The sequence below is a fragment of the Bactrocera dorsalis genome, chromosome 3 (genome assembly GCF_023373825.1).
Source record: "Bactrocera dorsalis isolate Fly_Bdor chromosome 3, ASM2337382v1, whole genome shotgun sequence".
Taxonomy (NCBI): Eukaryota; Metazoa; Arthropoda; class Insecta; order Diptera; family Tephritidae; genus Bactrocera; species Bactrocera dorsalis.
In genome coordinates this window covers 46,586,506-46,601,535 of record NC_064305.1, presented here as the reverse complement: position 1 = coordinate 46,601,535, position 15,030 = coordinate 46,586,506, and the positions used below count along the sequence as shown (strand labels likewise).

The following is a 15,030-nucleotide window of genomic DNA, read 5'->3' as shown; positions in this document are numbered from 1 at the left end:
TAGTACCTCTGAGCCAAGATCCCAACGACGGCGAGGCGTTAACACCAGCGCATCTATTAATAGGATGCTCCCTGCGGGCATTACCCCCAGAGAAGGTGCCAGTGGACCCAGTTCGTTGTTGCGAGAGATGGCAACTTGTTTGCTGTCTCAAGCAACAGTTCTGGCGACAGTGGTCCAAAGTATACCTGACGGGCCTTCAGGAGCGCAACAAGTGGCTGCACCCCAAACGCAATTTGCAGCTCAACGACCTCGTTCTCGTTCACGAGGACAACGTGCCGCCGCAGCAGTGGGTACTAGGGCGCGTCGTCGCAACCGTCGAAGGGCAAGACGGCAAGGTGCGAGTCGCAGAAGTAGCAACCAAGACGGGCACGATTAAGCGCCCCATCCACAAACTGGCTGTCCTTCCACTGGATATTGAAGGAATCTGATCCTGTCAAGGTGGCCGGTGTTGCGTCAAGCGACAAGATATATATGTATATTTAAACCTGAAATTAAAATTAAGAAAAATGAATCATAAAAAATTATAAAATATTGAATTATTTAAATTATTGTATACTTACCTTAATTATGCATTCATTCTACTAATCTACTACTTACCTTAATACTTACCATAATCTATTACAATAGTTAACGAAAAGTTGAAGATAATTATATTTACCCCTTTTTTTATACATATGAACATTACCACTAGTTTAAGCCGTTAGTTTAAGATTTAGGCTAAGCAACTAAATGAAATTAAATAAAGAAATATTGTATTAGAACCATAGAACCGAGCGCACGCGTCTTAATTTTTTATCGCATTTAATTATCGTGACAGGCAATTAGGCTTCTTGATTTTATTCGCGCATTCCCAAGTTTATATTTTCGCATCTCAAAAACGCTTGAGATTTTTCACCTTATTTCCAAAACCCTATGCAGTGCAAAAACTGCGCTCAGTTAAATCATACTACGAATCGATGCATGAACCCAAAAATGTGCGATCACTGCAATCTAGCTACCCCAAACATATGCACGTACAATGTGTACAAACTGCGATGGGAAACCATTTATCTTTTAACAGATCATGTCCCAAATTTTTGCAGGGAAGACATATTAAAATTGCAAGTCAAAAATAAATGTACAATGAAAGAACCGATAAAGATATGTAAAAACAAGTAAAGAAGGACCAAGTTCGGCTGCAATGGAACATTTTATAGTCTTGTAATTTGCTAGAATCAAAACCAGGGAAATACCTAAGGTGTTAAACCAATCTTATAAAGTAAAGTGAGCCGGATGTTCGAAAATGCTGATATTAGTTGATATTAGTTATATAGGGGCTAGGTCAATTTTTCGCTCATACCTACATTAGGCACAAAGATACACTGTTATAAGAAACAAAAACACGCTCTTTTATTTTCATTGAGATAACTCACATATTGGCCAATATATGAGGTACAAAGTCAGCCGGAAGTTCGAAAATCTTTATTTTAAGTATGTGGGGCTATGGGAAGTATTACAAGAGAAGGATTATCCCTTAATTTCAGTTATATATATCACACATTAACCGAAATTTTCGATCAAAAGTCAACAATAAGTACCGAGGCCTTGAACAGTTTTTTTAAAAACATTATTTGTGCAAAATTTATCCCGTTATATTAATTGCTTCTTGATTTGTGTACTGGAAACTGTACGTATCAAGTGGAATTTAAAATATGTACTTAGTTGTTGTCCGATTTAATCGATTTTCACAATGTGGCATAAGAATGTAAGAAGAATACCACGTACTATATTTGTCGAAATCGGTTGGTCGGGTCCAATATATGGGATTTTACCAAAAAGTGAGTGAACAATTCAACAGAAAACATTAATACTTCCAATAGTTTTGCCTACAACAGGAACATATCAGCAACGAAAAAACATTAAATCCGAACCCATCTCCTTCACACAACTCTTCTTTCACTTGTGATTCCCCCCAAAAATCAAAACAAAACATCGTCAGCAACCAAAAACCAAAATTCACATACATACTACATACACATACTAAACATACGAGTATAATAACATACTTATAATACTCCCACAACTCTCTCAACACCTTTCAATGTTTTCTATTCTGTAGTGGAACATTAAAGGATTTTTCTTTGTTTTTAGCTTAGGCGATTAAGATGTCTTGAACTGAGTTTCAGAATCTCGCTCTTCACCATATTTATTTTAAGGTCTTTGTGTAAGTTAATATTTTTGATGAACTGTGGAGCGTTTGCAATCAACCTGAGTGTTTTCGACTGTTATCTTTGAGTTATTTCTACGTTTGATTTACTTGCAGTTCCTCCGATTTGTATTCCATATGCCCAAATCGGTTTTAAAACACTTTTACATAAGGTCGCCTTATTTTTGAGACAAAGTTTCGATTTGGGACCCACCAACCGATACATTTTCTAGTCTTGATTTTTGGCTGACCTCCTTTGATTTTTATGTGTTGCTGTCATGTTAGTCTTTTGTCAAAGTGCATCCCGAGGTACTTAGAGCTACTGCATTCTGGAATAATTGTTTGATTGAGATTGATGCTGGGGCAATCTCCTGCTTTCATGATGAATGTAACATGCGCTGATTTTGTATCATTTACCATAATGTTCCAATTTCCAAGCCAGGATTCTACTGCATTCAGTTTTTTTTTTTAACAGTTTCATACGCTTCGTTTGCAGAGTAAGCAGATGCAAAAATGGTGGTGTCGTCTGCGTATGTGGCAACAGTTAAATTTTTGTCGTTTATTATTGACATGTCGGCAGTGAAAATCGTGTACAGTGTTGTCGTAAAAGTCTGCAATCTAGGTATGACATAAAAACTTGTAAACTGATAGTTTCATTTTTATTTTTTTTTACCCCTCGTGCTTGTTGAATGTCTAAGAAAACTGCCGAACAGTACTGTTTCTCTTAGAGACATTTTAAATTGGGTTTTGACGATTCTGTGGCACTGTTCGGGAGTTCCATGTAGTTGCCTGAAACCAAATTGATGGTCTGGGATAACGGATAAGGATTCAAAAACTGGCAACAATCGACGAAGAAATGATCTTTCGAATATTTTGGAGAATATTGTCAGCAAACTTTCGTTCTCGAGCTTGTTTGGCTTCGGAATCATTATAATTTCGGCACATGTCCATTGCGTAGGAAAGTGCCTTAACCTAAAACCACAATTAAATATTAAAACTAAGAATAGCAGGTATTTCCGTGGTAATTGTTTGATTGTCCATGCATCAATATTATATAGGCCAGGCGGTTTAGAACTTTTCAATTGTGACATTTCTGATTGTACTTCAGTCAGTTTTACGTAAGATATTGGTTTACCCATTTGACATGGACTCTTAAGAAAGTCTGCACAGTATTGAGAGCAAAAGGCTTGAAAGTATTTGCAAGGTGGTTGTCAAAAGCGTCGTATTTTCTTTTGTCAGATGCTTGTCGCTTGGGAGGACGTTTCAAATATTTATTAGCTTTCCAGCTTTCGTTTTTATTTGGATCGGCATTCTTAAGAAATTCTGCAATAGATTCTTCTTTCTGCTCTGCCAACTAGGATTTTAATTCCTTAATTGTTTTGTTCAGCTTGGTTTTGTCAACCGGATTTCTGCTATTCTGATAGATCCTTGGAAGTCGTCTTTTATTTTGTACCATCTGCGCTACTTCATCCGAATATGCCACATTGGTTGTATAGTATGGTTTAGAGGAATTAAAAGGAGAAGCCAACCAAGCGGCTTAATGTATTTTTTGGGTGAAGTTTTCCACAGCGTCATATTAGTCTCGTTTTGTTGTTATTTCCATGTTTAGGTTTACGTGGGCTCCAGCCAAGTTTGGAAAAATCGTCTGTTCGATCTTTTACTTAAAAAACGCTGCTTTCGGGATGTGACAATAACAGGCATATCCATATTGATAATGAGAGCGGAATGATCTGAGCTCATACATATCTTCATTATTAGAAATTTCTAGATAATGTAGGTTTATGCCGGTATAAATTGCAAAGTCAATTAGATACAGAATTTTGTTGAGATCGGTCGGCCAGTATGTTGGTCTGCCAGCAGATAAATCATTTAATTCATTTTGAGAAACGTACTTGTGCAGTTTGCGGCCTTTAGGATTCGTAAGGTGTGAAAAGCGCGGTAAAGTGGGAGACACTAAATATTCACAAGTTTTCTGTAGTAATCACTGTTTGCAGTCATCACTCTCGCTTGTCCATCCCTGCCTTAGTAGTAGGTGAAAATTTTTCTACCAATAAGAGTTGAAAAACTTTTCAACATTTTATTAATATCACTCACTTGAGGAACAAAAATTGATGGCGGTTTGTGAGAAACTGCAGCAGTTAATAGTGAGTCCTCTTTTTCCTTAAAGATGTGTTCGTTACTTTTTCCTTAAGGTGTGTTCATTACTTTGCACGTCCAAATCTAGCACAGAAATCCGGTTTGAGTTGTTTGACGCTTCATTCAATCTTTGTTGTTTTTTAGTTTCTTTTGGAGAGTCAATGCTCATACGCTTTCTCGCTTTAGGCAGGTATGTGGCTTGCCAGCCTTCGCTGTCGACACACGTCCCGTCGCTTTCAGTATCATCGTTCATTAAATAAAATAGTTCACACGCGTTCGGATTATAAATATTAACTTGTTTTAGTTAGCTTATCCGACTGTACTCACTAAGTGCACTTTAGGAACTGATTATACGATGTTTCAATAATTGATACGGATTGCAGCTGTATTAAACGAAATGTTCTAATTTCCGGACGGTATTTTTTAACGTAAATAATAAAACTAAGAGTTAAGCCACTTCCAAAAACTATATAAAAACATTTTTTTTTATTTTTATTTTCTTATTTTATTTAAAAACATACCAATTCAGTCCATTACATAACAATTATTAAAAAAAAAAACAACTTAAAATTTCCGAAATTAATTAAAAATTCAGGATAAGGGCTCAGTTCAAAATAAATTTTTGTTTGACATATAATCAGTAATATTTGTTTGCTTTTTTGGTTTCTTTAAATCCGATATAACAGTATCGTTACGGAGGGCCAAAAGATTGCCGATGTGCTTACTGGAAGACAATTCCCTCTTGTTGCACCAATTTATTAAATTGTTAAGGCTTTCAATAGCTATAGCATTTGAAATTACTGGGTGTCATCAACAACATCGTCTTCACTGCTATCAGAAAACTCTTCACCGCAACTTAGGTCATAACCAGTTCCGTCTTCAAACTCATATTCATTCCATTTCTCGATGTCATCAATACACATGAAACTATTTGGATCAATTTCTGCTAAAAGAGTTTGATTTATTTGGAGAGCTTCATTGCAGTCCTCATTTTTGTTAAGCAACTGTGCTAGTGGCACATCATAATCGCTGTCGTATTGGTCAGAATCCCAATTTAACAACTTTGACCAAGAATTCCTCATCACTGTTTGCGTTATCTCATCCCAAGCTTGTTTCGGAAATATTTTTGCCTTTCGGATGGAATGGGATTTCAACAGACTATTCAGTGCACCACCTTCAGCTATTATTTCAGCAAGTAACTTACTTTTGTAAACAAGTTTTGTTAACTTTATGGGATTTTGATCAATTGGTTGCACAGCTGCTGTCACATTTGGCGGCAAGAAATATGCAACTATGTTGCCATCTTTGCTTTGAAGATGCTCAATTGGTGCATGCGCGGAGCATTTATCAATAAGCAAAAGAGCCTTCGGAGGCAAGTTATTTTTTTGAGAAAACTGGATGACTTGTAAAAAAAAAAATATTTTAAAATTAAAAAAAAATTAAAAGCAAAATTATTTCCTCATTAATAAATACCTTGTGAAAACAATCATGAAAGATCCGTCATCCAAGCATTTTTGGAAAAATTGTAATGAAGTGGATTATTAAAATCTTTGAAGCTGCTGGGATTTTTAGCTTTTCCAATAACTAAGGGCACTAATTTGTGAGAGCCATCAGCATTTGAACCAAGTAAAATTTAAATTCGTTCTTTTTGAATTTTGTATCCAGGCGCACTTTTTTCACAAGCAGGTACATATGTTTTATCTGGTAGGCAACGATAAAACAATCCGGTTTCGTCCACATTATATAATTGCGACTCCATTAACCTCATCTCAGTGACTTTTGCATGGAATCTGTGAATAAATGGAGTGATCGAGCCAATATCACTAGAAAGACTCTCGCCACCAATTTTTAAAAAACGACTGCCTTGTCGCTTTTTAAATTTAGTAAACCATCCATCGCTTGCTCGGAATGCAAGTTTTTTTTTAGCTTTTTCCTTTAATATTGTTCCTGTCAATGTACACTTCCTTTCGCGTTGTTTCAAATACCACTCATAAAGACGACTTTCCATTTTCGGATATTTTATTTGATGCTTCCTGATAAGTGTTGGAAACAGCATTTAATATACATAGATGACCTATTTGACTTGATATAGTTGATGGCAGATTTGCTCACATTGAAATCTTGCACTAGACGATTCTCTTGAGCTCCTTTGTCCAGCTTTTCCAATATCTTTACTTCGGTGGTTTTTTTACGTTTGTTTGACATTTTTAGTAAGTTATTTTTAGTTTTCGGTAGAGTCAAGCAAAATATGTCCACGCATATCAAATTTCACATACGAATGACAAAAACACCAAAAATATGGCAAAAAAAAAAAACTAAAATGGAATTAAATATTAACTTAGGAATTCCCCTTTCTATTTTACCTTTCTTCAGTAAAATAAAAACCAAATTTCCCTTATGTTAGAAATTAAAAAAAAAAATCTAATTTCTGAGAGTTCTAATTTGTGAGCGTCTACTGTTTTAATTAAAGGCTGGAAAATTTCAGTTTTATGTTTAAACACATACACTCAATAATTTCTACCCCAAACCTCCATATACCTACAATGGATATTTCCTTAATAACTCTCAATGGCAATACAATGTTGCAATTTTGGTAGAAGAACACATACCGCATAAAATTGCTTTTACCGATAACAACTTACTCACTATCGGGATTCAGATACTAATCAGTCCTAGACTAACAATAATTAATGTGTACATCCCTCCTAAATTTTTTTTTTTTGCTCAGATATCTTACAAAGTAGTAAACATTAGATGGTTGATTTTTACTCATGGAGCCCGATTTAGGGTTCTCCTCTATCAAACGAAAGAGGTACAAAAATTGAAGATACCTTATTATGCAATAATCCCATTGATAACAGAAATCGGACACGTCAATAAACCAAACCAAGTTCAAACCAATTTAACAACAAACAAAGCTAATTGGGAGAATTACAAAGATCTTTGCTCGTCGATATCTAGTAAATTTGTTTCTAATAACATCAACCAAGAGACTGCACTTATACGAAAGCTTGATATGTTCGTCAGCACACCACACCATACCTCAAGCCAAAACATATCAACACCAATATAAACCATGGTAGAATAGTGCATTAGAAAATCTTAGATCACTAAGGCGCAAAAGCTGGTATAAATACAATATAAAGTAACACTTAACCTTCTATACCATATAAATGCGACAAAGCTATTTTTAAACGACAAACCACAACGGGTCAAAAAATTGTCGGGAAGAATTTACTGAAAATATCAACTCCACAACGTCTCCTTATCAAGTTTGGCGAGATATATGACGTGTGTCTGCCGGAAAAAACCCTAGTACAATCAATTACTTAAACACTCAATCTGGTATAACAAACGATTTAAATATCATTACTATAGACCTATTTCCCTACTTTTCTATTAGGGAGAGTCTTGGAGAAAAAATTCCAAACAATTGATGTGGTACGCTGAAAAGATCACTTACCAGCAATTCGCTTTCAGTAGAAATAAAATTGCAATAGACACCTTTTACACTTCGGGCAAGTTAAGCAAATTGAAAATTAGGGCCGATAATATACAATCTTCTCTTTTTTTTATCAAAACGAAAAAGTTAAAGTTGAAATAATTTTTCTCACTTTCTTTCACTAGAAAATGGAGTTCCTCGAGGTTCCCCTTTATCTGTCGTCATAACCATAATTGTATTTAACAAAATCAGCAAGATACTATTCAATTACCCAGTCGCCCATTGTATGTATGCAGACGACGCTCTAATACTTGATTTGAATAAAGTGAAACTAACTTTAACGGAAATACTTAATAATAAATATATCCAACTGGTCTCTTACATATGGCGCTAAGTTATCGTTAGGTAAATGTACTATCCTACATATCTGTCGTAAAAGAAACTTTATGGTATTAACTTCATTTTTAAAAACATAAAAATACCTACTGTAAATGAAATTAAAATTTAGGACTTATTTTCGATTCTAAGTTTAAATTCAAAAAAACATTGTTTGTATACATATAAGAAAAATCTCTTCGATAGGTTAAATACTTATAATTACGTGTTTATCTTCACGCCAGTAAGACGCAGCCTCAGGGTATTTCCAATATCCAGCACCAAAAGCATCATTGCTGAATGAGTGAAGATTAACACGTAGCGGCTGCTACCAAAGGTATGTCTAGGCTCTAACCCTAATTTGCTCAACGACGTACATTCGGCCACACGACACAAACGAACGCTCAAGTTCCCTTTAACTAGATGTATCCTAAAGTACGTCCATGAAATTGATGCTTCCCTTACACCTAAACCTTAGAAGATTAGCAAGCACCCACCTACCTCCCATCTACCCTCAACTGTTATAGAAGACAAATTAATGAGCTGGAACAAAACACACTGGCTGACAGACCGCGCTAATTGTTGGCATCACAATTAAGGGCGGTTATACCAACCTAGGAAAATAATTTACCTGTCTTCTACATAAGCGGAAGATGAGAGGGGGAAATGAAGAATTCCCGATACTTTCTTGACAGGGTGTATGCTTCAGTTGAGAGATGCGGGACCAGCCTCACTTTTTAAAAAAATTTAAATTATCCGGTTAAATGACCCTTATAGCATCATGTGACAGATACATATGTTACAAACCCTTTTAGAGGGTACAAAACATTGGAAAATTATGTTTTCCCTTTTTAGTATGATGTAGCCGTATTTTTCAATTTTAAAATTCTCTGGTTTTTTATGTATTGGCATCACTTATAAAACGGTACTTTCTTTTTCGCTGTGGTAAAGTTAGTGAATGCACGTGTTTGCAATTACCGAAAAGATAAAAATAAGAAAAATTTCAGTGTTTTAATAAAATATTTAGTGGAAAAGTCCAGGTAAGTTCATTACTATGTTTAATTTCTATAAGATAATACGAAAAATGTTCACTAATACAATATATAGTGAAGTTTAGGTTTGTACCATTTCTGTAACATTGAGTAATAAGGGTCACTAAAAATTTGTTTGTGTTGATTTCTTATACATATACTTCACCAGAATGGCGTCTCGTAACTTATCTGCTGATAAAATTCTTGAACAGTTAATGAATTATGAAAGTAGTGAAGATGGGTTCGAAACTGACTATAATAGCGTGACAGATCCCGATTTTGATCCTGAAGGCGATATAAGCTCAGACTTTGAACTCGATTGTGAGCAAAATTACACTCTTTTTGAAAATGAAAGGAAGATATTGACGTTCGATTAGAGCAGTGGTTCTCAAACTTATTTTGTCCACCGCCCACTTTGAGTGTACAAGAATTGTATTCAAAAAAAGCACGTCTGTATAGTATAACCGTCTATCACAAAATAGGCCGCTTCTTTATTGAATACCTCCTTAAATATACATTTGGTTAGCGGATTGTAGCATCACGCCACTTGACACATATGTGCATACATATATGTATATGAATGCTAATAGTTTATATATTGTAGATTTACATTTACATTCGCTAAGCTAGAGTGAAACTACTAGTCTACGAATACAAGGAATAAAAGGAGGACACAATCATATTGATCATTCAGCATTCAGCAATCAGCTGACTGGTATCGGTTTATGTCCTTACTAATAATGCGCAGGACTCCATTTTAGTAAACTTAAATCTTGAACATCCTGCCCGGCTGAACCCTCGCGGTTCAGTGATTCTTCTGTAGGACCAGTTAGGCGGCATAACTTCTGCACCGGTCGCTGACAGCGCTGCTTACTAGGAAGTCCATTTGACGATATCTGGTTGGTATTGTACTCTATGGTCACGGTACGAACCAGGCCATCACTGCCCGGGTGAACGTCAATCACCCGTCCCATACGCCAAACCGATGGTGGCAAATTTTCACCACGTATAAGAACTACATCTCCACGCTGAACATTGGGTTCCGATCTAGTCCATTTGTTCCGTGTCTGAAGAGTATTTAGATATTCGGATTGCCAGCGGCGCCAAAAATGCTCCAACATTTTCTGGAGGCGTTGTCAATATCGAAGACGATTTTCTGGAGCTTCAGGCAATGGAGGATCTGGACGACAATTGAGTGGTCATCCGATCAGGAAGTCACCTGGTGTTAGAGCTATCCCTCCTTCAGGATCATCGTAGAGAGCTATCAGCGGTCTCGAATTTAGACACGCCTCGATGCGAGTCAGGAAAGTAGACAATTCAGTGTAGCGCAACGTCTGGCTGCCCATGATCCTCAGCAGATGCTTTTTAGCTGAACGAACTGCTGCCTCCCATAGACCGCCGTGATGAGGTGCGGAAGGTGTTATGAACTTCCAACTTGTACCTTCAGCTGCCAGATGTTGCTTAGCATGTGCTGTTACCCAAGCCTTTAAGTATTCCTGCATTTGACGATTAGCCCCTACAAATTGTGTTCCATTATCACTGTATAAGGTGGCACAGATACCTCGTCGACTAATAAAACGATCGTAAACATCTATAAATGCCTGTGTACTCAAGTCCTCTGCCAGCTCAATGTGAACCGCTCGTGACGCCATACAAATAAATATGGCAGCGTAGGTTTTTGTAGTCGGGGTAGCGCGATGCTTTCCCACACGTACATGGAATGGCCCGCAGTAATCCATGCCACTACGAGAGAATGGTGGAGCCACTAGTACACGCTCTTTCGGAAGTGAAGCCATTTGTTGACGTTGTATAATTTGAAGATGCCTACGACATGTAGTGCAGGCCCAGATGAAAGACTTTACTTGCGCCCGTGCGCCGATAAGCCAGAAACGCTGTCTAAGGAACTGAAGCACTTGTTGTATTCCACCATGTAAGCAACGTGTATGAGCATCAGCGACTAGTAAATAAGCCAGAGCACCACGCGGAATTATAATTTGATGTCGCTGATCTTCACTTAAGTCGGAGTTTGTGAGTCGACCACCTACTCTCAGTATGCCGTCTGTATCCAAGAAAGGATTGAGTGCTAAGATTTCACTACGACCCGCAATTCTGGAATGTAATGCAAGAGACTTAATTTCTTCTTTAAAATGATTACCTTGTGCTTGTCGAACATGCAGAAGTAAGGCCCAGTGCTGTTCTGCGACTGAAACTACATCGTTCCTGTAACCACGATATTTGGGTAACCAGCGCCTTAACCAAACAGTGGTGTTAAGTAAACGACTCAATTTACTAAATTTCTCTATGAGAGGTATCCTGTTGTCTTTCGTGGATGTCATAATCCACTGGTAATTAGCTCTGGAAACGAGGATGGAGACCACACGAGATTCAGCAATCGAGAGGTGCTCCTCCTCCTCCGTTAAAGAAGGTAAACGCATTTCCTCCACGCCCTGGTGGATGCACGTCGGTCCGGTCCACCAAAGATGATGATCTGCTAAGACGGCGGGAGATAAGCCTCTGCTTGCACAGTCGGCTGGATTTGATTCCGAGCGAATGTGCTTCCAAGCGTTGATGTCTGAATTGGCTTGGATGTAAGCTACCCGATTGGACACATATTGCTTGAACGTGGATGGTGGTTTGCGTATCCAGCATAAAACAATAGTAGAATCACTCCAATATGTACATGGGGCGTCCTGTAGACCTAAAGCTTGACGTACGTTGTCCATCGCCTTAGTTAGAAGATGAGCACCACACAGTTCCAGGCGTGGTATCGTCACATCCTTAATTGGTGCTATCTTCGTCTTCGCTGAAACAAGAGCTGTGCGTGACGTACCACCTTTATCGATCGTTTGAACATATATAACTGCTGCATACGCTTTGCGACTAGCATTGCAAAAGCCGTGTAAATGCACTAAAGAGCCCACTCGTATGCCCAGCCAACGCGGAATACGAAGTCGTGTAATATCCGGCAAACTGTTGCGGAATATCACCCATGAATTGAGTAGCTCTGGAGGAAGTTCAGCATCCCATGGCAGACCAGCCTTCCATAAGTCCTGTATGAATAGTTTGGCCACCACGACTACAGGGGCCAATACCCCAGTTGGATCATATAATTTCGCCACGTCACTCAAAACCTTTCGCTTGGTATGCATTGTCGTGTCGTCAACTAAGCCTACCTTGAAGAAGAGCTCGTCGCTCACTGGATCCCAGTAAAGACCCAATACCTTTGTTGTTGAGTTATTCAACTCTAGTTCTGATGCAGAAACTGTTGTACCGGTTATCGCAGATAATACGTGTGTAGAATTGGAATTCCACTTTCCCAATATTAATTGTCCTTGTTTCAAAATGGTCGCTACATCTTGAGCACGGGTAATAGCAAGTTCATCGCTGTCGACGCTATCCAAATAGTCATCAACGTAGAAATTATAAAGTATGCTATGACGCGCTGCGGCAGCCCGGCTTGGGTCATAGATGACTTCATAATTGTCATTCGCACATTGACGCAGTGCGCGTATTGCGTTGAATGGACTACAAGCCATTCCATAAGTTACCGTCTTCAATTCGTACACCTGAAGAGGTTCATTTGGCGATTCACGCCAAAGTATTTGTTGCCATTTACGATGTCGTCTATCTACCAGTATTTGTCGGAACATCTTCTGTATGTCTGCAGTGATGGCTACCTTGCATTTGCGAAAACGGTGAAGGATGTCGACAATATTGGCATGTAGTTGGGGTCCAGAAAACTGTGTATCGTTTAAGGATGTCCCATTCGATGTCTTCGCGGAAGCGTTGAAAACTACGCAAAATTTTGTGGTTACCGCATGATGAGGTATGAAGTACCCATTTTCCTTGTTGGTGAAAGCTTGCTTGCTAACCTCCATATGATCGAGAGAGATGTATTCTCGCATAAATGCAATGTACTGCTCACGAAGACATGGTCGAAATAAAATTTGCACCTGGTACCTGCCCTCTGAGGTACGGGTAACAGTATCGTTGAATATCGTCTCACAATCATCCACGTGTACTTCGGATGATAGTATGGGCTCTTCAAGTTCCCAGAAGCTTCTAAGTAACGTGTCTAGCCGTTGTTCGTTGACACATTTCGCAGTAAGAAATGTGTGTAAAGTGGAGGGAGCAGAACTTATGACTGGTCCAAAACTACCCAACCAAGACGAGTGTTTAAAGCGCAAAGTTGCTCTGGAGAACCCTGGATGAAACCCTCCTGAAAGAGACCCGTTTGTACGTCAGCATCAAGTAGCAGATCCACCGGACTTGGAGTGGCAAACGTTGGGTCAGCTAGTGTTAAATCCTTTAAATGGCTCCAAGCTTCTGCGCCTATATGCATATCTGGCGTTACTGAGGTTATTGTCGGCACGACATAAGCCTCGAGTTTGAAGTTAATGTTGTTGTCAAAGGCAGCCTGCATCTGTACTGTTATATGACCCTTACTGTAGACTGCAGCGCTAGAACCAATTCCTTCAATTCGTATCTCCCCTGGACGCCTACGAAGACACATACGTTTTGTAGTAGCATCGGTAATCAGACTCACCTGAGAGCCCAGGTCGCAGAGAGCACGACACACGAATTGTCCTCCATTGTAATCGATCAGGATGACCTTCGCAGTCGCTAGTACAATGGTCCGGTCTCCATTAATGAGAAATGACCGGACCTTCCCCAAATGTCACTGTTGTCGTGGGTATACCTGTGACACCTGTGTTGAAGGTGTGTCCAGGGATATATTCCGATCGGTTACGCGATTGTCGGTGTCTTCCTCCATAGTCGGTGTGTTGCTCGCAACGTTGCCTTTGCAGAGCATCGTATGATGACGATGATGGCACCGTAAGCAATCACGCGATGTACAATCACGAGATCCATGATCACTTCCAAGGCAGTTGAAACATAACGAAAGCCGCTTAACTGTATCCCAACGTTCCGGTATGGAAAGATTAACGAACCGTTGACACTTGTGTATTCGGTGCCCGTTAGCACAAAGTTGGCAAACAACCGTAACCCCTTTCACTGAATGTAACGGCTGAGATGAGCTTACCGTTGCAACGTTAGCCTTAACGGGACGGGTGGGTCTCTGATGAAGAATTGATGTACCGTTCGTAGCTCCTTGAGGCAAATTGTTGGCACGCTTCTCAATAAATGTCAAAAAGTCCTGATACATTGGTATGTTGTTCGTCTGAAGGCTCATCCCCCACTCATACCTGGTGATAGTGGGCAATTTAGGTAGAAGAATTGGCACCAAGAGGGCGTCCCAATGCCTTACCGGAAGACCCATAACGCTTAAAGCTCGCATCACATTTTGGACGGTGTCAACTAGTCGAAGCAAGCCCTTCTGGGATTCAGCGGGTTGATTAGGTAAATTCAGGATACGCTGCACGTGCGATTCCACTAACAAGCGTGGATTATCAAATCGCCGTTTCATCTCCTGCCACATGTCCTCATAGCCGCCTGTGTAAAGTCCACCGACCAATGGTACGCTATCAGCATTGACATGTTGGCGTAACTTGCTTAATTTATAACTGGAATCCAGATCCTTACGATTGTGAACTAGTGCCTCGAACAAATCTTTAAAAGGCAGCCAATTCGCTGGGTCACCATTGAACACAGGAATCTTAATTGGATCTAATCGCATGTCCAATTGATTCGCCACACAAACACCACCTTCACTAGCGCCACATATACGACGTAGTCGAATACATATTTGTGTGTACAGCAACTCCGTAGCAGCCAGGAAGTCGTCATGTGTGGTCAATTCGCTGGCTTGTGCTGAAGACACCAGATCCGTATGATACTCCATAAACCTTTCAAAATGCTTGTCCAATTGTCCACGAATCACCTCGCACTCAATGCTGTCC

At 39.1% G+C, this 15,030-nt stretch overlaps 2 protein-coding genes across 12 annotated transcripts in view; both read right to left on the bottom strand.

Annotated features, from left to right (window-relative positions):
* Positions 1–15,030, bottom strand: part of LOC105233792 (oxysterol-binding protein-related protein 1) — a 386,119-nt gene that overhangs the window by 114,110 nt on the left and 256,979 nt on the right. The window lies entirely within an intron of this gene.
* Positions 702–13,074, bottom strand: LOC105223454 (uncharacterized). Its single transcript, XM_049451251.1, has 2 exons — positions 11,325–13,074; positions 702–11,252 (listed from the first exon to the last, which is right to left on the bottom strand). Exons 1-2 carry the CDS (start codon positions 13,072–13,074, stop codon positions 10,369–10,371), a joined length of 2,634 nt encoding a protein of 877 aa, XP_049307208.1. The 3' UTR covers positions 702–10,368.